Raw genomic sequence first — 24,331 nt, 5'->3', positions numbered from 1 at the left:
CTGCTTTCTGAGTGCTGGGATTATAAGTGTGCACCAATTAAATTGTTTTTAGACAAGACTTCTCTTTGTAGCTCTGGGTGTCTTGGGACTTGCTCTGTAGACCAGGCTGGCCTTGAACTCTAGACCAGGCTGTCTCAGCCTCCTAAGTGCTGCCCTTAAAGGCATGAGCTACTACCATCCAAACCAATGAAGTTTTAAAAATTTTAAAGTGTATGTATGTGGGGAGCACAAGTTAGAGGACAACTTTCAGGAATTGGCTTTTCCCCACTTTTATTGTAGACTGGGGATTGAACTTGGGTCATCAAGTGCATTTGCTCTGAGTTGCCCTCTGTGTCGTTGTATTCAATGCTTTCTCTGTTAAGACAACAACTCATGCTTTGCAAGTTGGTTTCCAACTCACTGTGTAGTCTAGATAGCTTTGAGCTTCTGCTCTGTCAGTGCCCGAATGCTAGGTTTATGTGGTTTATGTGGCGCTGGGGGTGCTGTGTGTGCTAGACAAGCACTATGAGTGGACTATACTCCTAACTCCATTGTGTACTGCTGCTAAAATAACTTATTTTTCTATACAGTTAGTAAAATTTTTTCTTTTCTTTCCTAGCAGAAATCCTAAAATTCCATCAGAATGACACCTTCTCAGGTCACTTTTGAAATAAGAGGAACTCTTTTACCAGGTAAACTAAAGCTTTACTTTATAAAATACTCTTTAAAGTAGACATTTTTTTCTTTGCCAGATGTTTTTAAAATTAGTCATTTGAAAAGCTCCCCAGCCCTAGTGTGTGTAACGTGTATCCTTAATGTGTGGAAGCCTGTAGTCAAGCTTGAGCCTCTGAAGAGCATCCAGTGCTCCTAACTCGAGCCATCTCTCCAGAGCCTTCACCCTTCTTTATCACGGCAAAAATCATGTCTGCCTCAGGAATGTCCTTTTTGGTATTGTAAGCATTGTCCATCGCTGTACTTTCTTTTCAGGTAATACCTATGCTCTTATTGGCATCCACAGAAAAGAATCCAGAAGCCTGAATTGTTTTCTGTCACACAGGTCATGCCAATTTGGTGCAGTCCTGTGTTTGCCTTCTCTTTCCAAAATGTCACAAAGACCTTGTCTTTTTAAATGTTATCTTGTCTACCTCTTTTAAAAGACAGGGTCTTACTTTGTATTCCCGGCTAGCCTGAGGATTTCCTCAGAAATCCTCCACTCATTTTAAATTCTGATGCCAGTACTACCAGCTATCCTAATTGAAGCCTGATACCTTATTTTCTAGTCCAAGGGTGTGCTGGTCCACACCTGTGTACATGTGTTGGTTCAGTCACACTTCCTCTTGGGCCCAATTTTCAAATGCCTTGTATGTCAGACACGTACTTCAAGAGTGCACCCACCCCTCAAGGTATCTTTTATTGCTGTTAAGAAAACAACTCACTGGGCATTGTGGCTCACACCTTTAATCCCAGCACTCAGGAGGCAGAGGCAGGCAGATTTCAGCCTGCCTGGTTTACAGAGTGAGTTCCAGGACAGCCAGGGCTATACAGAGAAACCCTGTCTCAAAAAACAAAACAAAACAAAACAAAACAAAACAAAAAACAAAACAAAAAAAGAAAGAAAACTGAACTTTTTTCACAGATAGAGATGGGTATTCTGTAAGAAGTTGAAATATTTGGCTAAAATTGAATTATTTGCTACTTCAGAATTTCTGTTGCCTGTTAAAGTACTGTGAAATAATTGGTGTAAGGCATTACACCAAATACTACCACACCTGGGTGTGAGTCTTGCTGTTTGCTGTGCTCTGCTTATATTGGCTGCCTTTCAGTTCCTCAGATTTGCTGTTCCTCTCCCCATTTCCTCTTTTGAGAATTTTCTTTTTCTTTTTTTTTCTTTTTTAAAAATTTTATTAATTTTAAAGATTTTACTTTATCTTTGAGTACACACCAGAAGAGGGCATCAAATCCCACTACAGATGGTTGTGAGCTACCATGTGGTTGTGGGAATTGAACTCAGGATCTGTTGGAAGAGCAGTTGGTGATCTTAACCACTGAGCCATCTCTCCAGCCCCGAGCATTTTCTTTTCTTCTTCTTTTACTCTCACCATTATCAAGGTGAGGACGGCGAGAGGGCTTCTGAGAAATTTCCTCAGGTTCTGGCACTGTTTTTGTAGATCTTCCAGAGATTTTTAAATTACTTGAATAATTTGACCTGTGACAAATGCTAAGCTTTATGAAAACATGGTCATGTCTTGATGCTGAATTCTGGAACCTAGCTCAGAGCTTGGTACAGATCAGGAGTAGAGTAAATGTGTCCAAAGACTCCATGATTGACTCCTTCTGTACAGCTAACATGTCTGTTGTAGCAACCGCCACAGCAGCTGACTGTGCTTGCGTGCGTGCATGTGCGCATGCTTTATGTTCAGCCAGAAACCTAGGTAGAATTCTTCAGATGACTATCGCCCATTAGCTGGTATGTAGCTTCTCACTGCTCACTTGGCTCCTATACGTAACCTTCTGGAGAGACTAGACTGACTACATTGTACTTTTTCCTTTTTTTAATTTTCTTTATGTGGATGTCTTCAGACACACCAGAAGAGGGCATCAGATCCCATTACAGATGGTTGTGAACCACCATATGGTGGCTCAGGATTGAACTCAGGACCTGGAAGAGCAGGTCTCTTTTGAGCCACCTCTCCAGCCCTATACTGTACTCTTTTTGGGATAGGGTCTTATATATTACCAAAGTGTTGTAGTAAAAATTAATTGGGGGTTTCTACATCACCTTTGTTCCCAAATAAAAGACACAAAACCTTTATAATTAGCCTTAATACGTTAGATCTGGGCAGATATCAGCCTGCTATACTATTTTGTCTATTTCCCTATCAATAACCCTTGGATATAACTTGCCATGTTCCCCCTGGGCGGCTCCTCCTACTCCAACTGGCCAGCCCTCATGACCATATTCTCCTGATCCACGTACCCCGTGGAGTCTTCTTCCTTCCTACCCTCTTCTCCCTCCAGTGGTCTATCGTCAGACCCCAAGCCTGGGAACCAAAGCTCTGAAGCTCCGGCTACCTCTCTTCTGTAGGCTATAGATATTAACCAATAGTTTTAAATTAAGGAGCACAACAAAAGCTGGTAAACATGAGAATTGATTCATAGGCAATTAGACCTTAGTGTACAGAATTTAGCATTACAATATGAAGCAACAGACCAAACCTCAACAATTACCCCCTCTTCCTAAATAAAAAGGCTCTTTCTGTTAAAATAATAACATATAATAGGAACAATTATGAAATAATTATGGAAATTATTAGATAAGATTTACATTCAAAAAGTTCAGTCTTCTTGTATTTGACAACTCAGGAGAAAACATTCTATTATCTATCCTATCCTGGTGAGTTTAGAGTTTTATATCTAAATAATTTTTATCCGAATTTGTTTACTATCCTAAAAACATCGTAGACTTAAAACATCTTTTTTTTTCAAAGATTTCTTTATTACATGCAAGTACACTGTAGCTGTCTTCAGACACCCCATAAGAGGACCTTAGATCTTATTATGGATGGCTGTGAGCCACTATGTGGTTGCTGGGATTTAAACTCAGGACCTTCAGAAGAGTTGGTGCTCTTAACAGCTGAGCCATCTCTCAAGCCCTAAAACATCTTCTTAAACCTTAAACAACTTAAGCTTCTAGTAAGACTGACTATCTAGTCTTCAACCCCATCAGATACCTAAGACTGAATAAATATTATACAGGAAATGCAGATACACAGCTTCCAAAAATTATAGAAATATCAGACAATTGACTGCCAGGATAGTCCCCAATATTCTCGAAAACATTAGATCATATCTGATCAATTCATTTCTTGAATGCTTTTTACTTGCTTAATAGTTGAATAGATAAAGACAAGCTTGTTTCTGTACCTGTTTTTGCTGCCTCTGGTATTGAGAGTTAAGTCCAGTTAACTTACAAGGTGGTAGAGTGGCTGGGAGTCAAGTCTTGCCTGAGGCTCTTCTCCTCCTTCTTGACTCAGGGAGACTAAAGAAAACAACAACGAAAAACAAAATCAAAAACAAAAGACAACTGAAACTCCTCTTCTTGCTTCCTAAAATTGGAGTGTTTCTTGTTTGGAAAAGCCTAACAGCTCTGGTTTCTTTAGGAGAGGTCTTTGCAATATGTGGAAGCTGTGATGCCCTGGGAAACTGGAATCCTCAAAATGCTGTGGCTCTTATTAATGAAAACGAGACAGGAGACAGGTGAGTGCAGAAATGCCAGATTGCAGAGTAATTGTGACATTCACATTATAAACGTAGGGACTGCTGAAGTATTATCTATATAGTTTCTCTTTTAGCTTAATTTTTTTTTTTTTTTTTTTTTTTTTTTTTTGGTTTTTCGAGACAGGGTTTCTCTGTATAGCTCTGGCTGTCCTGGAACTCACTCTGTAGACCAGGCTGGCCTCGAACTTAGAAATCTGCCTGCCTCTGCCTCCCGAGTGCTGGGATTAAAGGCATGTGCCACCACACCCAGCTTTAGCTTAATTTTTACGAAAAAATTAAAATCACTTCATAGGGCAGGGAGGTTTCTTATTACTTCCATTCAGAACTTTTTTTTTGTAAGGTTTATTTATTTTATGTATGTGAGTACACTGTAGCTGTACAGATGGTTTTGAGACTTCATGTGGTTGTTTGGGGATTAAATCAGGTCAGGCCAACCCTGCTTGCTCTGGTCGACCCAGCTCACTTGGTCCCTGCTCCCTCCAGCCCAAAGATTTATTTATTATTATACATAAGTACACTGTAGCTGTCTTCAGACACACCAGAAGAGGGCGTCAGATCTCATTACCAGTGGTTGTGAGCTGCCTTGTGGTTGCTGGGATTTGAACTCAGGACATCTGGAAGAGCAGTCAGTGGTCTTACCCACTGAACCATCTCACCAGCCCATTCAAAACTCTTCAAGATGTCTTGATATCTTGTGACTCCTGCCATCCTCATCTCTCTTTTATTACGTTTTAATGGCATGTGTGTTTGTGTATTATATATATATGTATATCTATATGTGTTTGTTTGTATGCCACTGTGTAATAAGAGGTTTGGCAGCAAACTCATTTACTCACTGAGCCACGCCAAAGAACTCACCTCTCCTGAAGGGCCCTCACCCTGTTTTGGATGAGTTAAGAACTGAACCTATGATGTTGCATAAGCTAAGCAAGAATTAAGCCACTGAGCTACACACACAACCATTTGTTTTTGATTTTTGAGATTGTATCTTGCTGAGTTACCCAGGGTTAGTCTTGAGCCCTGAACTTCCTGTCTTAGCTTCCTTAGTTATTAGGACAGGCCTGTGCCACCACATTAGCTTTACCACCGTGTTTCAAGGTAGCAGGCTTGTCTTGTTTAAAACAAAATCTAGGTGTTATCTCTAGGCTTCTCATTCCATTGTTATTTTCTGTGTGTGTGTGTGTGTGTGTCCAGGCCCTCATACACATTCTAAACATGCATACTGCCATTTAATTATTACTATTATTACTTTGAGGCTGGTCTTGAACTTGGCCCTTTTGCTTCAGCCTTCTGTGCACTAGGATTGCAGACATATGCATGCACATGTGTATGAGAAGTTATTTTTCATTTGGGGGAAGTACTGGGGCTTAAGCTTACAGCTTTTTGTTCATGCCAGAGGAATGTTCTACTGCTGAGATCTTTCACTCTCTAGTTTTCTTTTAAAGTTGTATTTGTTTATGTACTTACTAATTTTTCATGTGTACATATGTGTATAAGGTCGCCCATGCCGTGGCGCGTGTAGACAACTTGGGAGTAGTTCTCTACCATGTGAGTCTTAGAGAATGAACTTAGGTTATCTGGCTTGGTGGCAAGTGTCTTTATTCTTTTGAGAAGGGATTTCTCTGTGTAGGCCTGGCTGTCCTGGAATTCATTTTATAGACCAGGCTGGCTTCAAACTCAGACAGATCACCTGCCTCTGCATTCTGAATGCTGGGATTAAAGGCATGTATTACTACCACCCGGCTAAGTGTGTTTATTAGCCATTTTGCTAGCTTCTTCTAAACTTCTTTTTTTTTTTTTTAATTTATGTGTTGTTTGTGTGTGTCATTTGTGTGCCCAAGGAGACCAGACAAGGGCTTTGGATCTCCTGGAGCTGGAATGGCAGGTATATCACATGATTGCCTGGTATCCAAAGAGGTCAGAGGAGAATGTGAATCCCCTGGAGCTGGAGTTTGGGCTGAAGTGAGCCATCCTGTGGCTGCTGGTAATGGAATCCAGGTTCTGGACAAGAGCCACACCTACTCTTTTTTTTTTTTTTTTTTTTTTTTTTTGAGACATTAGACCTGGCTGTCCTGGAACTCACTCTGTAGACCAGGCTAGCCTCAAACTCAGAAATCCGCCTGCCTCTGCCTCCCAAGTGCTGGGATTAAAGGCGTGATCCACCTTGCAATAAGTACACTGTAGCTGTCTTCAGACATACCAGAAGAGGGCATCGGATCTCCATTACAGATGGTTGTGAGCCACCATGAGGTTGCTGGGATTTGAACTCAGGACCTTCGGAAAAACAAGTCAGTGCTCTTACCCACTGAGCCATTTTGCCAGCCCCCTTTTTTGGTTTTTTGAGACAGGGTTTCTCTGTGTAGCTCTGGCTGTCCTGGAACTCACCTCGAACTCAGAAATCCGCCTGCCTCTGTCTCCCGAGTGCTGGGATTAAAGGCGTGTGCCACCACGCCCAGCTCTTCTAAACTTCTTATTTGTCTCTTTGTTTGTTTGTTTGTTTGTTTGTTTACTACACAGGATCTCAGCATGTAACTCTGGCTGGCTTGGAACTTGCTATATAGGCCAGGCTAGCCTTAAACTCAGAGATCTGTCTGCCCCTACCTCTTGAGTGCTAGGATTAAAGGTGTGCCCTACCATTCCCCAGTTTACCACATCTGCTCTCACATACCTAAATTCAAATCCCAACACCCAGTAGATTAACACTGGATCTTAACTACTTACTCAAAATGTACTTGAACTCACACTGTAGTCCAGGCCCATTTTGTTCTTGAGCTTACAAATTTCTGATGTCAGCCTCTTAACCAGTATCAATCACATGTATAGGCTGCCATGCTTAGCTGTAACCACCTTCTGGGAAGTATGTGATGTTAGTGATTAGAACACACACTTTGATTCTTGAGCTACAAAGAGAAATGTAGTCACTAGCAGCATGAAGGAAGCTCAGTGTAAATCTGTTGCTAGTGCAGTGGACAGGGAAAGGACAGGTCTAGGTGTATGCAGCTAGCTGTAATCTTGAGTCAAGCTCATGGAGTCAGGCCTTGATTTTCTAATCTCCACAGCAAAGTGGTGAGGATAGAATGAAAAGATGTCAATAAAGGTGGCACTTATTCGAATTGTGGCTATGTGTGTTACTGGCTATCCTAAATACTACATGCATACATCCAGTGTCCCTATGACAAATACTAGCTGAGGTGATTTTTTAAGTTAAAGAATAAAGAACAGCTAGGCTTGAGACTTTAACTTGGCAGTGTTTATGGCTCATTTATGACCTGAAGGGTGTACTCCAAAGTTTTGTAATAACATGAAGCATCTCTGGGTAAGTTAGAAGAAAAGGAGATTGACAGGATTCACTCTTGTCTTGCTTTGAGTTTTTTAGAATTCATGTGGTGATATGTGTGTCTGGTTCTTTTTCATCTTTTAAGTCTCAAACTCAGTTTTCTCACTGGGGATTCTACTCCAGAGCTTCATCAAATTTGGAATTTTTTCTGGAAAAAAAAGGTTTTGGTTTTTTTTTTTCTTTTAAACACAGGATCTTACCTTGTAGCCCATGCTTGCCTTGAACTTGCTCTGCAGTCCACTTAGACCTTGAGCTCAGAATTTTTCTGCCTCAAATGCTAGGATTACAGACCTGCTCCACCTCACCTAGCCTTGTTAGTTTAGTGTATGTGGCTTGCTTATATATTTGTCCACCCACTCGGGAAAGGAAATTCTTTGAGGATGGGCTAATTGCTGCATTCCCACTGCCTGGTGGGCAAGCCTGGAGTTAGGTCATGGGTAGAGTCCTTGTTTGGGAAGTTTTCTGAATTAAGAGTTCTTCATACATTTTACTTTGATATTAATGGTTTTTTTTTTTTTTTTTTGGTTTTTTTTTTGTCTTCACCACTCAGTGTGTTGTGGAAAGCAGTGATTGCTCTCAATAGAGGAGTGTCAGTGAAGTACCGCTACTTCAGAGGCTGCTTTTTAGAACCAAAGGTATGTTTTCTTTATATATTTTTTTATTTCTGTAGGACTTTGCATAGTAACAAATTTAAGTTTGAAAACATTAGAAATAAAATGAGTATGTTTTGGTCAAATAAGAAATAGAATTCTTAACATTTTAGTACCAAAAAAAAAAAAAAAAAGGAAGGAAGAAAGAGAACCAGGTAAGTACATAGTTCAGACATTTTCCTGGGGTTTTTGAAAGACTGATAAATAGTAAGTATGTGCTGCAGTCTTCCCAGGGTTAGCTCATGTGTGCACTTTCTGTAACTTTGTCAACTAGTTACAAATTATAGGGCTTTAAAGTTTGTTTTTATTATGTGGTACAAATACATTTAGAGAAACATATTAATTTAAATTTTTTTCATGGCAGCCATCTATTCCTTAGTGGCTATATTATTTAATGCTTACCAAACAAGAGTGATTCCTCTTGGAGCTTCCCCATAAATGCTGCTGCTGATCAGGCAGGGTCTTGGAAAACTTTGAGCATCTATTAGTCCTCAGTCTGCCTGTCCACAGCTCATTAGTTTAGGATTGTTTTCATTTTCAGAGGAGGAAAATGTTAACTTGTTTCCTTAGTTTACAGACATCAGTTTATTTAATAAAAAGATTCTCTCCCTTCGGATTTTTACCTTTGCCTCACTTGTGCATGTGTGGGGAACAAAATATGGACTAGGCCTTTGGGAAATTATATTTTCTTTGAGAATTATGGGATACTTTTATTACATATTAAATAGCAACCACCATTACCTCACTCTCTTAGCTATCATAAAAACTGACAAATCCACTCCAGCTGTCTTTTGCACCTATTACGTTTTTTATTATTAAGAATATTATGTAAATATCCAGTAATTGAATTTAAATTACATTATGGGTGATCATTGTGTTGGCTTATCTTGACAATAGTCTAGCAACAAAGAACATCTGTTTATTTGGTCTAGGGGTTGTACCTCATGGTCAGGTCTTCCAGTTCAAATTGAACAATGTGTGGATAATCAAATCACTCCTATTGTTAGAAGTCTGAGGCCTGGTATAGAAAAACTTTGTGTAATGGGAAGTTAAATTTTATGTGGAAAAGGGAATCTGGACAGTAAGTCCTTTGGGCATAGTTACATAAAACTATTGTCAACACAGGCCACAGTAGACCAACCTGTAGTGTTGTTCTTTTCATAGACTACGTAACTGAAAGCAACAAATCAGTCCACTGATTCCTTTTAGAAAATTGGCAGGACATCTGCTAAACAGTAACAGAATTTTCCCTTGTAATACTTGCAAAAGTTTACAGTATATGTTGGTGAGTGTGTTTCTTCAAGTAGGTGCTTGCTCTGTATCGTGCACACATGTACCGTGTGATGCAGGGGCTGCCCTGGTAAGTATGTTTTTCATGGACTAGAGTAAATAGCTACACAAAACCCCACACATGTGGCTACATTTTCTCCCCCTCATGCCAGTTTAAAGTGACACTTCTAAAAGTTAGTGGTGCTTTTAAGATGAAACATTTTTTATTATAATTATGAAACTTTGACTTAAGGGTATATTGGCAAAAAATGGTAGACATACACAAGGAATCTTGAATCATGAAAGTATACAACTTAGTGGATTCCTTATTTTATGAATATTAGGGTTGGTAGGAAAGTTGAACTGGGCCATAAGAGTGGGTCACTGGGCAGGAATTGTGGGAAGTCTAGCTAGGCAGCTACAGAATTTAGCAGCTGAACTTGTGTTAGCTCTTCACCCTTTAGATGGGTGCCAGCTTTATCCATAAAGTGAAGGGTTTGCAATGCAGGCTTCTTGGGGCCCATTAATCACTAAATATTATTGTAAGCAAATACAGGGTCACAAGTCATATGTTTTTTTTCCATACTTCTTCTTGACATGTTCATTTTTAGTTTGATGAGTTGTAAAGTCCTTTTTCTCAGTTTTTCTATTTTCTTTGTGTGTGTGTGTGTGTGTGTGTGTGTGTGTGTGTGTGTGTGTGTGTGTGCATGCATGCTCATGCCAATGAGTTTAATTGGAGTTACTTACAGGAGCACAGGTAAAGGGTTATTATGGGAGAATGAACCACTGGCAGTGTCTAGACCACTAAAGAAAACATCTATTCGTAGCAACATTGTCAATCTGTGGAACACAGGGAAGGGAGCATATTGTGAGCCCCTCCTCTTCCTTTCTCAAAGTTACATGTTTGTTTTAGAAGTTGTGAAGTGTTTTTTATATATATATATATATATATATATATATATATATATATATATATATTAAAATGTTAGTGTGCTATATTAACTTTTAATAATTTTATAGGTAGCAACTGTTTCCTTTATTTAAATATAGTAAACAAAGTAGATGAACAGTCCTAGAATAGAACAGTGTACCCACGCAGTGTCCATTGATTTCGCACAACTTCACTAAATACGCTTTAAGTAAAAGATTTATTTCATTTATGAGTATTTTGCCTGTGTGTCTGTATGTCCGTACACCTTGTGTGTGTGCCTGGTACACCCAGAGGACAGATGAGAGGGCATCACAGTTGGGACTGGAGTTGTGGTTGGCTGTGAGCTAATGTGTCTGGATGTTAGAAGTTTCAGTTTCTCAGTGGAAAAAAAAAAAAGTGTCTTAACTGTTGAATTATCTGTCCAGCCTTAAACTACTTTGTTGAGGAATTAGATTTTAAATTGAAGGAATTAATGGATTTTTTTTCAGAATGAAATGTTACCCAATTTTTGAATATAATTTTTGAGAATTTCTTCAAAAATTTCTTTGTGAAAACACCATTTTGTATTAAGTATCACACTTTTAAGGCTAATACTCATAATTTAATTCATTATTGAATCTCATTGTTGTTCATTTCTTATTTTTTAATATTCTTTAACAAGTGAGTCAGGTATTAAATAATTTTTCATTTTTACGTTGTCCTTTGTAGAGTAGCTTCTTAATACAATAATATTGTTCTGGATGCCAAATGCTTTGCTAGGAAAATCCATCTTCCTTTATTTGAATCATGTCAGGATAACCATTTCCTTCTTGGACTTACTAGAAATGTTGGTATTGTAAAGTAAAAAAAAAAAAATAAAATAAAATAATAAATCCTGTTTTTCAAACTGTAGGAAAAAAGGAATCAGTAAAAATTAAATTATAAAGTTTGTCTGCAAGCAGTTTACCTGACTTACAATTTTGCTTACTGATGTATTAAAGACACAAACTAAACACGTCTACATGTTTTTCCTGGTACTTGGTGTAATTGAGTGGTATCCAAGTATTTAAGAAAAGGGTTGGAGAGATGGCTCAGTGGTTAAGGACACTGAGTTTGATTCCTAGGACCCACATTGGGTGGCTCAAAACTATGGGTACAACTTCAAGAGATCTGACACCTCTGGCCTTAAAGGACATCTGCAGGACACGCCCACATGCAGACATACCTGCACATAATTAAAAATATTTTTTAAAAAAAGTAATAAGTAAATCTTTCAGAAAATATTGTAAATATTTTGTTAATAATACATGTCTAGAGATATTTCCATAGTCGTATAATTTTATATATTAAATTATGAAGTAACTGTAGGTATTTTACTGTTAATAAAAATGCTTGTTACCTTTTCTACAAAGATAACCTTGCACTTTATTCCAAAAGCTTAAGCTTATCATGTCATTTGCAGAATGGAACAGTTCTTTTCTCAAAATTTTAAAGAATGAATGATTTTTAGCATATTAGATTAGCATATTAGTATAAAGGATTCAGGCTTTTTTTTTGAATCATCACTAAGAGTTTAAATTTTAAAATATTCCAGCCTTATTATTAAGCACATCAGTGAAATTTAAATTGAAAATTACTTTGTCTATTGTAAAAGCCATAGTCAACAGCTTAGAAAAAAATCACTGTTTTTATAAATTAGGGCTTTTGTTTTTGTTTGTTTTTGAGACAGGAGTATTACCTTGTAGCCTTGACTGGTCTGGAACTTGCTGTGTACACCAGGCTGGGCCCGACTCAGAGATCCACCTGCCTCTGACTGCTGAGTGCTAGGATTGAAGGTGTGCTGTTTGCTTTTTACACTTTAACATTTTGTGTACCAGCCAGCATACATCTATCTATAGTGAGAATGCTTATAGACAGAAATCATCTTATTAAACTGGTCCTTTGGACTACTCCTCACTATTCAAGTCTGTGCATTTTTATTGTGTAAGTAATGGGTTTGTTGCTAAAACTGGTGAAAGTCAAGATATTAAAATTATTATTAAAATAGTTTTCCTATGAAGTATATAATTCACAAGGCTATTCTTAGGTGATGTAGATACTGTAGTCATTATTGTAGAGTTATTCTCTGAAGCAAAATAAACTGTCCTTTTCTCACTGTAATTTTTACCCCTGTTCATAGCATGCTTTAGTTCACATTTAGTTACTGACTTTTGTTAAGAATCTAAATCCAAATCGTCTTTGAAGGAAAGACAATTTTTGACAGCTAAGAGGTAGAAGAAGAGTGTGAGGGAAAGGTAGAGTGAATGTTCAGTAGAGTTAAATTGTTCAGTCTGTGCTTTCAGTGTTAAGAAACATGCCTTTTTAAAATGTATTTACTTCTTTGAAGCTCAAATGATATATGGAAGTGTGTCTCTGTGTTTGCATGTGCACACACATCCCCACAATCCCCCAAAAAATGTTTTAAAAGTTAACAGTTTTAAGCATATAGCAGAATTTAGTGTACTAGAAATTATAATATTCAGCATATTTTAAGATGGCCACTGTAATGGCAAAGAGGTACTGACAAAGAACATCTCTTTTACTATATCCAATTTTAGTGATTTGAATAAACCTCCAGTGCTATTGTAGTTTTTAAACTGTTCATAAATTTGAGAAAATAATTTAACTTGTTTGCTTTAAGTGCTGGAATTATGTGTTTAATAAATATGTCTGTTTTGTTGGATGCTTACATTTATCAGATCAACAATGGAAGGGCATCTAAAGGAGTATAAAACATGCAGGAGTTTATATTCAGGTTCACAGATTTATGTTGGTTGTGATAATCCTGAAGTAGTGCAATAGTGGATACTTTTTACCTTTTGTTTTTCTGTATTTTGTTAAAATTATCAGAATATTTAAAAATAATTCTATCCATAAGATTGCAGCTTCATTTTGGCACATTTTAAATATAAGTTTCTTTACTCTTCCTTGAGTTTGCTCAGAGGCCTTTGCTGTCTGTTCATTCTTGTTGTAAAATTGTGTGTCAGCAGCAGCACAGCATTTTCTTTACTAGAAAGGACACAGAACAACATTGGGAGTTGTTATACTATGATTTTTTTTTCAACTTGAAAGCATAAAACTCAAATTTGATGTTAATTTTATCACCATCATTTGTTTTTCAAATGTAGCTGTCCTGTATTCTAGGATTTCTTGTGTTCTTTGCAGTCATGGGTTATTGAGAAATGTAGAGGACTTTGTTATACCTCTGGCTTCCTGCAGTAGCCTGTGCTAAGTGATCCTGAGGTACTTGGCTTTTGCCATCCCTGCTCTCATAGGCTTGTCTTCTAAACATGCAGTCTTTCCTAGGAGAGCAGGAAAGTACTTAGAAACACCCCTTGACATACCAAAGAAAGTATAATTGGTGTTCATTTTAATTTACAGTAGAATTAAAAGAAAAAAAAAACCCAAACCACAAAGTATTATGGATAAATTTGCAAATGGCTTTAAGAGAGTTCTGTGTGCCAGTTCATCTAGTTTCTTTTTTAATTTATTTATTGCTTTAACTTTTTTTTTTTTGGTAGTATTTCATCATGTTTTGTGACCTGGGTACATGCCTAGTTTGGGACATATAGTATTGAATAACTAGCAAGATGACTTTCTTGTTTCTTGGTCTCATTTAGTTTAAGACATAGGCCTCAAACATCTAATGGAATCATGGGTAGAAAATAAGATATAAGAAATTATTGCAGACGTTTAACTTTTAAATTGCAGACTATCGGTGGTCCATGTCAAGTCATAGTTCACAAGTGGGAGACTCATCTACAACCACGATCAATAACCCCTTTAGGTATGGGCATTAACTGCATCTGTTTGAGGCATATGCATAAAGTTACTAATTTGCTGCACAGGAGCTTAGGGGAGTAATGCATTGTCAGTGCTCCAGATTTCACCAGCATTTCACGGATCTTGTTCAAATTGAACAGTTTTTATAGCCTTTCTTTATAAACTATTAGAAATGCTTGTCTACTTACTTTTGTTTGGGGGCTTTAGATTATTATAAGATTTAGTTCAATCTGGAGTTGGAAGGTAATTACATTCTTGTCTGAGGAGTCATGGCATCATTAGATTTCTTGTTCAAGTTTAGAGAACATTTTAAGAAATAATTGATCCAAAACAAAATCTCTTAAAAGTTCAGCTTTGAATGCTAATAAAGTTATCATACTTGTTTTTTAAATACTAGTAAATACTTAAATGAATTTGCATTTCTTTGACATATATTCCTCTAATTGGTTTAAATTCCCTCTTGGCTGTCTTTTTGTTTTGTCTTGTTTTTGCTTTTTTAATTCAATATTCTGTGACAAGAAATAGCATTTCTCTTTTCACTTTTTTCTATGCTGAAAAATCTTAACCCATTTCACATTCATGAAACTACTCACTTGTATTTGTGAATTGAATTAGCCTGAGAAGTGCTTGTTTTAGTTCCTACAAAAAATCAAAATTGAGATTGTGGGTTTTGTAGTTTAGATGAGGAAGTGGTGGGAGTTTCTGCTTTGCCCTTTTTAAAGAACACATTTTGTTTATAGTTGTCTTATTCCATCATTCTTTGGGTTTTCTTTTTATATGTTTTAATATGTTTTTGATAATTTTTATGGCAGCATCTTTAGAATTACAATAGTCTTATTGAAGTCAGAGCTTATGAAAATTAGGTATTTTAAAACAATATGCATTTGGATGCATCTTGAAATTAAATATATTTTGGCGTTGTGAGAAGTAAAATGATTTTATTTCTGTTCTTGTAGAAATTAACGTCCTGCTTTAGAGGAAAGCGATGTAAATGTACAGACAATGTGCAGTCTCCTGGACAGTCTTTAGGAAACACCCCGTTTCTTTGGACAGTTATTTCAGGCTTGCTTACAATAGGCCGGGATGAGGGCTGAGGAAGCCTATCTCAGGTTTCACTAGACAGATAGATTTGCATCTTTTTTCTGATCTTGAAATGGTGAGGGGCTGTGCAAGTACTTGGTAGTTCTCAACAGCTCTTTATGCACAGTTTATGCTGTTGGCTGTAACATTGTTGGGGCTTGAGAAAATTCACACTTAAGCCAAGTTCCGGAAGTCCACCACCTAAAAATAAGCATTCTAATTGTGCCAAGACTGTTGGTTTGAGACATAAGCAAGGATCTCTTGTCCAGTTGCTCCTTAGGCGCACATATGGCGGGTGCTGAGCTTCCCCCAATCCTCGAGGGCACCTTTTCAGGACCTTCTGTGTAAGAGCAATCAGGGCTGGAGGACCAACACTGCTTGCTAGTTTCCTGAAAGGAAATACTTTATGTAGAGGCACAATAAACATGCTTGTTCACTCTAGGCTGCTTAGTGTTATAGGCATATTGTTTTAAGCAGTACTTAAATTCTCAGTTGTTTGTTCATTCTGTACACATCAAGTTTTAACTCGGCTTTTTATTTTCCTTGAATTCTAGAAAGTGAAATCATTATTGACGATGGACAGTTTGGCATCCACAGTAAGTGAGACTGAATTTTGAAAACATTTAATATGCTTGACCTGTTAACATCTCATTGAGAAAAATGAAGCCCACTGAGAACACAGTGCAGTGTTGAAAACAGACAAGTATATTTTGTTAAATCATAAATAGTTTCAAACTTTTGTATGCAGTGTTTGGTCATTTCAGATTTTTGAGTTTATGTAATTATAAAGACATAACTGGTAAAGGAGGTAGATATGCTAGCTAGTCACTGATGTAATTACACATGGTGTATATGCATAAAATTTTTATATATTAGTATGGAAATGTTAGCATACCATTTATTTAACACTCTTATGTTGAAATATAATGGTTCTTTAGAACATTCAAAGAGCTAAATGTTGCTTGTAGGCTAAATTTGTATATTTTGTATGTTTAAATAATGTGTTTACAATAAATCCAGACAGCCAGAATGTTCTAGTAATTCTGGCTGACTCTTCAAAACTAATTTTTAGTTAAGTTGAAAATTATCTTCAAAATATGTGAAAATGTTAATTGTCTTTTATACCTTCTTCTGCTCTGGTTAGTACTTTATCCTCAGAATCCAAACTTCCTCTGGTGGTCAGATGTCTCCCAGTCCACCAGGCTGCTGTGCTGCCTTGTCGCATGCTTGGTTGGAAGTGGGACAGGGGTACAAGTGCCTTTGGTCTGACCCTAGACCAGAGATGAGTTGCTGGTGGCAAGCGTGCTTTCTTGGCAAGAATGTTTGACGAGCATTTCCTATATGCATTAAACACAGAGGCAGTGTATATACCATGGCAGTATTTGAAAAGGAATTGAACCTTCTCCATTATTTTCATTAGGAAGTATTATATTATAAAGCAATATAATCTAAAATGCTTGAATGGCCTTAATGCTTAATATTTTAAAGTCTTTTATTATTTCTTATTTTGGTTTTTCGAGACAGGGTTTCTCTGTATAGCTCTGGCTGTCCTGGAACTCACTTTGTAGACCAGGCTGGCCTCGAACTCAAAAATCCGCCTGCCTCTGCCTCCAAGGTGTACACCACCTTGCGGTGGGATTAAAGGTGTGCACCACCACGCCCGGCGGTAAAGTCTTGCATTATTAACAAAAGATAACATGCTGTTTTTTTCTTTTCTTAGATCTTTATAGAGAATGTCTTGTTGGTGGTTTTTTTTTTTTTTTTTTTAGTTTTAGTTTTTTGAAACAGTGTGGCTCACTGTACTCATAGCATGCCTGCCTCTGTACCACCACACCCAGTTAAGATTATTTTAATTTTAATTGTGTGTATGATTGTGCATCTGAGTACAGGTGTTCTGAGGCCAGAAAAGGGTAGCAAATTCCCTCAAGTTACAGGTAGTTGAGACAAAGTAAAGGTAGAAGCCCTCTTCAGCCCGCAGAGAATGGCTTTTTCTTGAGCTGTAATACAGGACATATTATCTGTCATGTTAACTACTTTTTATGCTTACAAATTGTAGCATTTCTGACTTTGTCTCTATCTTTTTCACTTCCCTTGTCATATTAAATTAGCTTTAGGTAGTTTTTCGGATAAAAAAGCATTTCTTTGATTTTATGCACTTTTTAAATAATATTTGAAAATTGATTTGTAAGGCATTTTAAGATATACCTCAGGAACAAAGCCTTTTTTTTTTTAAGCACTTCTGGTATTTATGAAAATGTATTACCTTTAATAGTAGGTAACTTCAAGTTAAGCAGTGTTGACAGCATGTTATTCCACCATTTGTTATAGTGGCACATATTAGTGTGAGAGTCAGAAAGCTGACTCATTTTTTTTCCTTCTTGTTTCTCACATCTTCAATACTGGTGTCTCTCTGTCTCTCTGTCTCTCTCTCCCCCTCTCTCTCTCTCTCTGTGTGTGTGTGTGTGTGTGTGTGTGTTTAGACCAAGCTGGTCTCACTCAAACTCAGAGATCCTCCTGCCTCTGCTTCCTGAGTGCTGGGTTGGAAGATGTTCTATGCCCAATAAATTCATTTTTATTATTTGTTTGAGACAAGATCTCATGCAGGCATGGTGGTGCACACATTTAATCCCAGCACTTGGGAGGCAGAGGCAGGTGAATTTCTGAGTTCGAGGCCAGCCTGTCTCAAAAGAAAGAGACAGAGAAACCCTGTCTCAAAAGAGAGAGACAGAGGCAGAGGCAAGATCTCTTAGTTTGTTGCTTTGGTTGACCTGGCACTGGTGGAGCCCTGCCTACTTCTGTCTCCTGAGTCCTGGTATCAAAGTTGTGTATTGCCACTCCTGGCTTGTAATGACAATATTTTCTTTTTGGTTTTTAACACGGGGTTTCTTTTGTGTAGCCATGGCTGACCTAGAACTTGCTCTGTAGACCAGACTGGTCTCAAACTTGTCTGTGCCACCTGAGTGCTGGAATTTAATATGTGCACAGCCATCTTTTTCTTTTTAAAATTTATTGCGCTTGTCTGTCTGTGTGAGGATGTCAGACCCTCTGGAAGTAGAGCTACAGATGTTGTGAGCTGATGTTAGGTGCTGGATATTGAACCCAGGTCCTCTAGAAGAGCAGCCAGTGCTCTTAACTACAGAGGCGTCTCTCCAACCCCAGTGGCAATTCTTATAGACTTTCTTCACTTACTTGAGTCATTAAGTAGCTGATTATTAGTAGTCATTTAGCTTTGTTCTTCTAACTTCAAATGGAAGTTCTTTTTCAGTGATACATTTTAAGATTACCTTTAATTAGAGTAACACAGTAAGTTTTAATGTTGGGAAAGGACCAGTATTACATAGTATCAGTACTGAGATATAAATGTGAACTAGAATTCTTAATACATATGTCTTAATAACCAGACTGCTTAAAAATATATAATTGTATTATCCTTCTTATTTATCCCTCCAGATGGTGTTGAAACACTGGATTCTGGATGGCTTACATGTCAGACTGAAATAAGATTGCGTCTGCATTTTTCTGAGAAACCTCCTGTTTCAATTAGCAAGAAAAAGTTCAAAAAATCGAGATTTAGGTATGACCATGTGATTGTTTTATTAGGCCACTAATTTTTTTTTATTACTGTAGATTTCTTACTTACGGTTTTAACCTTTCAATCTATAGGGTTCTAGGATAATGAACTGTTTCATTCCTCTCAAATTGCTACCTTTACACATTTGTAACAGTAAAATTTACAACCAGAAAAATTCATTTTTGTAAAAACAAGTAGTTTCTAGGTGCATGTATTACTTTCAAACTGATAAAAACAGAAGTGATTTTTGGGGAGAGGAAAATGACAAACAGCAAGGATTGCTAGAATTGGCCTTCAGAGATAAACATTGTGATGTTTTTGACAATAAAAGTAAAAGTTATCCTGGGAGCTCCAGACTCTGCTGCTTCCCACCGCGTCCTCCTCCTCTTCCCCCTCCTCTTCCTTTCCTCTTCCTCCTCCTCTTCCCCCTCCTCTTCCTTTCCTCTTCCTCCTCCTCTTCCTTTCCTCTTCTGCTTCCTTCTCTTCCCCTGTTTGATGGAAAAGCTTTACAACAGGAGTTAAATTAGTTTTTCTGTAATATCATTGAACATAAATCTGAGTAAGGTGGTTTATTTAAGATGTTTACTCTTAACATTAATCATGTAGTTTTGGAATCAAGAATTCCAGGTTATCTTTTTCATATAAATTTATAATGATATTATTTACTCTAAATCTTTATAATTACCCGAGTATGCCAAGTATGTTATAATACATATCCCAATCACAGGTAAGAAATATATTAGCTATTGTGGTAGATAGAATTTAGTATGGGTGCGTTGGCTATTTGGACTCAAACTGGTTTTGTTTTGGGTTTTTTTGTTTGTTTGTTTTGTTTTTGTTTTTATATTTTGATCTTAATGTATACCCATAGTGGACTTGAACTTCTGCTTCAGCCTGCTCTGAGTGCTCTGCAATTTAGGGAATTGTCTTATTGCTTATTGGAGTAAGACATTAGTTGGCTTACTAGTACTTTTTTTCTTTGTGCTGCACTTTTTTGAGTGCAAAATTAGTACTGAATCTTGCCTATGGATGGTGGCACACAGCTTTAATCCCAGTGTTTGGGATACAGAGGCAGGTGGATTTCTGTGAGTTCAAGGCCAGCCTGGTCTATAGCCTAGGACAGGCAGGACTACACCGAGGAACCCTGTCTCAAAAACAAACAACAAACAAAACTGAATTTTATGCCAATCTTGTTTATATAGAAATCAATTTGATGGTTTTGACTTTCACTGAAATCCTTTTTTTTTTTTTTTTTTTTTTTTGGTTTTTCGAGACAGGGTTTCTCTGTGTAGCTCTGGTTGTCCTGGAACTCACTCTGTAGACCAGGCTGGCCTCGAACTCAGAAATCCACCTGACTCTGCCTCCCGAGTGCTGGGATTAAAGGTGTGCACCACCACTGCCAGCCTCTGAAATACTTTCTTACAACTCTATGTAGTTGGATTCTACAAGTTAAATGATTTGATTCCTGTTGAAATAAATGTGTATACCTAGACATAGTTGGCTGTTCTGGTCATCCTTTTCACCCAGATTCATATTAGTGATAGGCCCAGCCCCCACGGACTAGGAAAATTTATATTAGTGATAGGCCTAGCCCCCACGGACTAGGAAACAAATGTGTCTGTAAGATCCTCAGTCATTTGAAAACTTGGTTTAGCTTTTGCATTTTAAATATAACAGTGAACATGCAACTCAGTAGCACCAATTTATAAAGGTTCCTTCCTTCCTTCCTTCCTTCCTTCCTTCCTTCCTTCCTTCCTCCCTCCCTCCCTCCCTCCCTCCCTCCCTCCCTCCCTCCCTTCCTGGTTGCCTCATTTATAGGTGGAAAACTGTTATCTTTAGTGGACTGCAGCATTGTATAGCTGTTTGAAGGAATCCTTTCTTTCCCATCACAGATCCCTTTCCTTAAACTTGCCTCCTCCTCTTTTTTCTCTTATCTGCTTGTACATTTCTGGGGTCCCCTGGTTTATTAACCTCTGGGTGTTTAATACTTGTCTAGAACAATTCCTCAGAATTTGCTTTCTGAGAGGAGATGTTGGTTTTTGTTTTGAGTTATTGACAGATTCTATAATGCAATATCAGAATTATATTATTAGTAGAGTAATCTGCATCTTTAGCCTGTCAAAGAGACCTCAACTACATGGCTTGCAAAAGTGGTTGGGACAGGGACAGAGAGAGCAAAAGTTCTATTTGTAAGTCAAATTCCATTTGAATCTAGAATGCTAAATGGATGAGACCCTAGGTTCAGTTCTCATCAAGTAAAAGCAAATATAGAGTAAACATTTTTTGTAATGTTACCTTCTACAATAACTGGTTTTCTACATGGTGGTGCTTCATTTGGTTAATCTCTATTAGTTGATGGAAGAAATATTGCAGACCTTAGTGTTCTTTTTGGCAATAAAGTATCTGCAGCTAATTGCCCCCCTCTCTCTTTTTAAAGATTTATTTATTACTATATCTAAGTACACTGTATCTGTCTTTAGATGCACCAGAAGAGGGTATCAGATCTCATTATGGATTGTGAGCCACCATGTGCTTTCTGGGATTTTAACTCAGGACCTTTGGAAGAGCAGTCCGTGCTCTTAACCACTGAGCCATCTCTCCAGCCCTAATTGCCTCTCTTAAGGAGTAGACTTGCCTTTGAGGCCCTTTGGATTAGGAAACTGGTCTTTGTTTTTCTTGCTATGAGGCTTATTATTATATTATATTTTCTTGGTTGGTTTATTTGATTAGAAATGTTACATATAGGGCTGGTGAGATGGCTCAGCAGTTAAGAGCACCCGACTACTCTTCTGAAGGTCCTGAGTTCAAGTCCCAGCAACCACATAGTGGCTCACAACCATCCATAAGATCTGACTCACTCTTCTGGTGTGTCTGAAGACAGCTGCAGTGTACTTACATATAATAAATAAATAAATCTTTAAAAAAAAAGAAAAGAAGAAATGTTACATATAAATATACACATGCAGATAGTACTATCCATGCATAGAGACTCCAGTCCTGGCTCAGGCCTAGCACTTGGGAGGCTGAGACAATGGGATTACTCGGCATTTAAGTTCAGCCTGGGTTCCATAGCTAGTACCAGGCCACCATAATATGAGACCCTGTTTCACACAAATGAGCAAAACAAAAAATGAAGAAATTGTTCATAGAAACACAGAATGATGTACAGTTAAAAATGCACTGATAGGCTTTAGCTTAATTCATCATTCAAATCATCTGCCTAAAATGAGATCTCCCAAAAAAGAGTTCCTGGCTAAGAAATGTAGAGCAAGCTATAGAGTTGGTAGTATGGTAAATAAACTTGCAGTGTGGATATTCCTTGATTTTCGTTATTTAAGATACTTTTGTTTTTATGTACATGATGTGACTCATTCTTACTAGCCTCATTTTCTCTTGTCAATACAGGGTAAAGCTCACACTCGAGGGTCTGGAGGAAGATGAAGATGATGATGACGATAAGGTCTCTCCCACTGTTCTTCACAAAATGTCCAACAGCCTGGAGATATCCTTAATAAGTGACAATGAGTTCAAGTGCAGGCACTCACAGCCAGAATGTGGGTATGGCTTACAGCCCGATCGTTGGACAGAGTACAGCATACAGACAATGGAACCAGATAATCTGGAGCTCATCTTTGACTTTTTTGAGGTGAGTAGTTATATCAGTGAGGGACCAGACAGAGACTTCAAGGCATGGACTTATTTTTGTATATGGTTAGATTTTGCTTCTTAGAAACATTTGGAAGAACAGAATAAGACAGTTTCAGTAGAATTATATTTTAAATCAGGACAAGATGTTTATGCCTATTAAGTAATAATATAAATCTTCCAAAGAACTTTCCATAGATTGATTAAAGAGGATCAGGCAGCTGTGCACCCACTCATGGATAACCAAACGGAATTTCTTTCGAATTTCCTTCATGGTAGTGGTCTGTTTTTTTCTCCTAATGAGGACTTTGTAGCCCTTCCATGTTGGCCTTGAACTCGTATGATGTTAAGGAAGGCCTTAATTATAGGCATGAGCTCTATGCCCAGTTTCTGTGGTGCTGAAAATGGGAGCATGGCTTCATGCATGTTTTAGCCTCTCATGTGAACTACACCCATAGCTTCAAGCCTATCTTTATTAAACTCCCTGTGATGGTAACTTTATTTTATAACTTAATACAAATTAACAACAGTTAATAAAAATCTTTATTGTATGTATGTGGGGTATATGGTGTATATGTGGGGGTGTGTATTGGTGAGATTTGTATGCCACATGCTCCTGTGGAGGTCAGGGGCCACTTAGAGATTTGGTCCCTTCTGTATGTAGGTCTGCTATTTAACCCAGGTTTCCAGATGTGCTGAATATTTTTTTCAACTTGACACAAATGTAGCCATACCTGGGAAGAAGGCTATAGAGAAAATGCCTCTGTAGAATTAGTCTGTAGGCATGTCTGTGGGTATTTCTTATTGACAGATAAGGGGAATCTAGTTCATTGTGCCACCCTGGGCAGGTGGACCTGGATGGCATGTATAAGGAAGCAGGCTGAGAAAGCCGTGAGGAGCAAGTCGGTAAGCAGTGCTTTTGTGTGGCCTCTGCTTGAGGTTTTGCCTCTAGATTCGAGTGTTGATTTCTACCCTGACAGTTCTGGATGATGAACTACAAGTTATAAGGTGAAATAACTCTTTCACCCTCAAGTTACTTTACTTCAGGGCATCATGGTGTATTATCTCAACGATAGAAAAATATCTTAAGATACTAGGCTTTCATAGCAGGCTTTTTACCTGCTAAGCCATCTTGCTTCCAAAAAGTTAGTAAAACTTAATGTCAGGTTTTGAAAAATCTGTGCTGCTAATGTCCCAACCCAATGGCATTTACATTAGAGATTTTAGCTCTTTGCTTCCTACAAGGTGTGCCTGCCCTGTAGATTATATGCACTGGTTTCTTAGCCTCCTTTCTCCTCTGCTGATTTCTGTTTTTGAAGTAAGAGAACATCTGCCCAGTGGTAGTACTTAGCCACATTTTCTTGTTAGCAACAGAATTCAAGGTAGACTTAAAACTTGACTTAGACTTAAAGTACAACTTGTTACATATAATTAAAAGTTGTAATCTTTGAATTACTCAATTTGATTGTATTTTAGATATTTTTGTGAGAGACTTTTTGATTGCCTCTTATTACATAAGATCTAATGTAATTACTCTGTGATCATATTTCTTAAAATTATAGATCTAACTGTAAGATGATGGGAATTTGTAAAGATGTTGTATGAGGTTGAATTTTCATTACTTTAGTGTCTACCTTAAGATCTTACTAAAAATACACACTCTGCTTTGCCTTTGCTTATAGATGTGTGTCACTATGCTTGACTCTATGGTGTGTACATTTGTCTTTGAGATAGGGTTTTAAAATGTAGTTTAGACTAGCTGTAGTTGGACGTGACCTGAACTAATCCCA

At 37.7% G+C, this 24,331-nt stretch overlaps 1 protein-coding gene across 22 annotated transcripts in view; it reads left to right on the top strand.

Annotated features, from left to right (window-relative positions):
- Gpcpd1 (glycerophosphocholine phosphodiesterase 1) overlaps positions 1–24,331 on the top strand; it is a 49,167-nt gene that overhangs the window by 5,393 nt on the left and 19,443 nt on the right. For 4 of the 22 annotated variants that reach the window (XR_003953728.1, NM_001355651.1, NM_001355649.1 and 1 more), the window contains exons 2-8: positions 599–671; positions 4,140–4,236; positions 8,145–8,229; positions 14,174–14,249; positions 15,880–15,921; positions 18,776–18,899; positions 22,302–22,542. Coding sequence is in view for 20 of the 22 variants with exons in the window: in NM_001355651.1 (NP_001342580.1) it covers positions 623–671; positions 4,140–4,236; positions 8,145–8,229; positions 14,174–14,249; positions 15,880–15,921; positions 18,776–18,899; positions 22,302–22,542 (714 nt within the window). In the remaining 2 variants the exon portion in view is untranslated. The remainder of the gene's footprint in view (positions 1–598; positions 672–4,139; positions 4,237–8,144; positions 8,230–14,173; positions 14,250–15,879; positions 15,922–18,775; positions 18,900–22,301; positions 22,543–24,331) is intronic. The other 18 variants (XR_003953727.1, NM_028802.3, NM_001355650.1 and 15 more) reach the window with 9 other exon arrangements.

This window comes from Mus musculus, chromosome 2, assembly GCF_000001635.26.
Source record: "Mus musculus strain C57BL/6J chromosome 2, GRCm38.p6 C57BL/6J".
Taxonomy (NCBI): Eukaryota; Metazoa; Chordata; class Mammalia; order Rodentia; family Muridae; genus Mus; species Mus musculus.
This window is presented reverse-complemented; position numbering and strand designations above follow the sequence as displayed.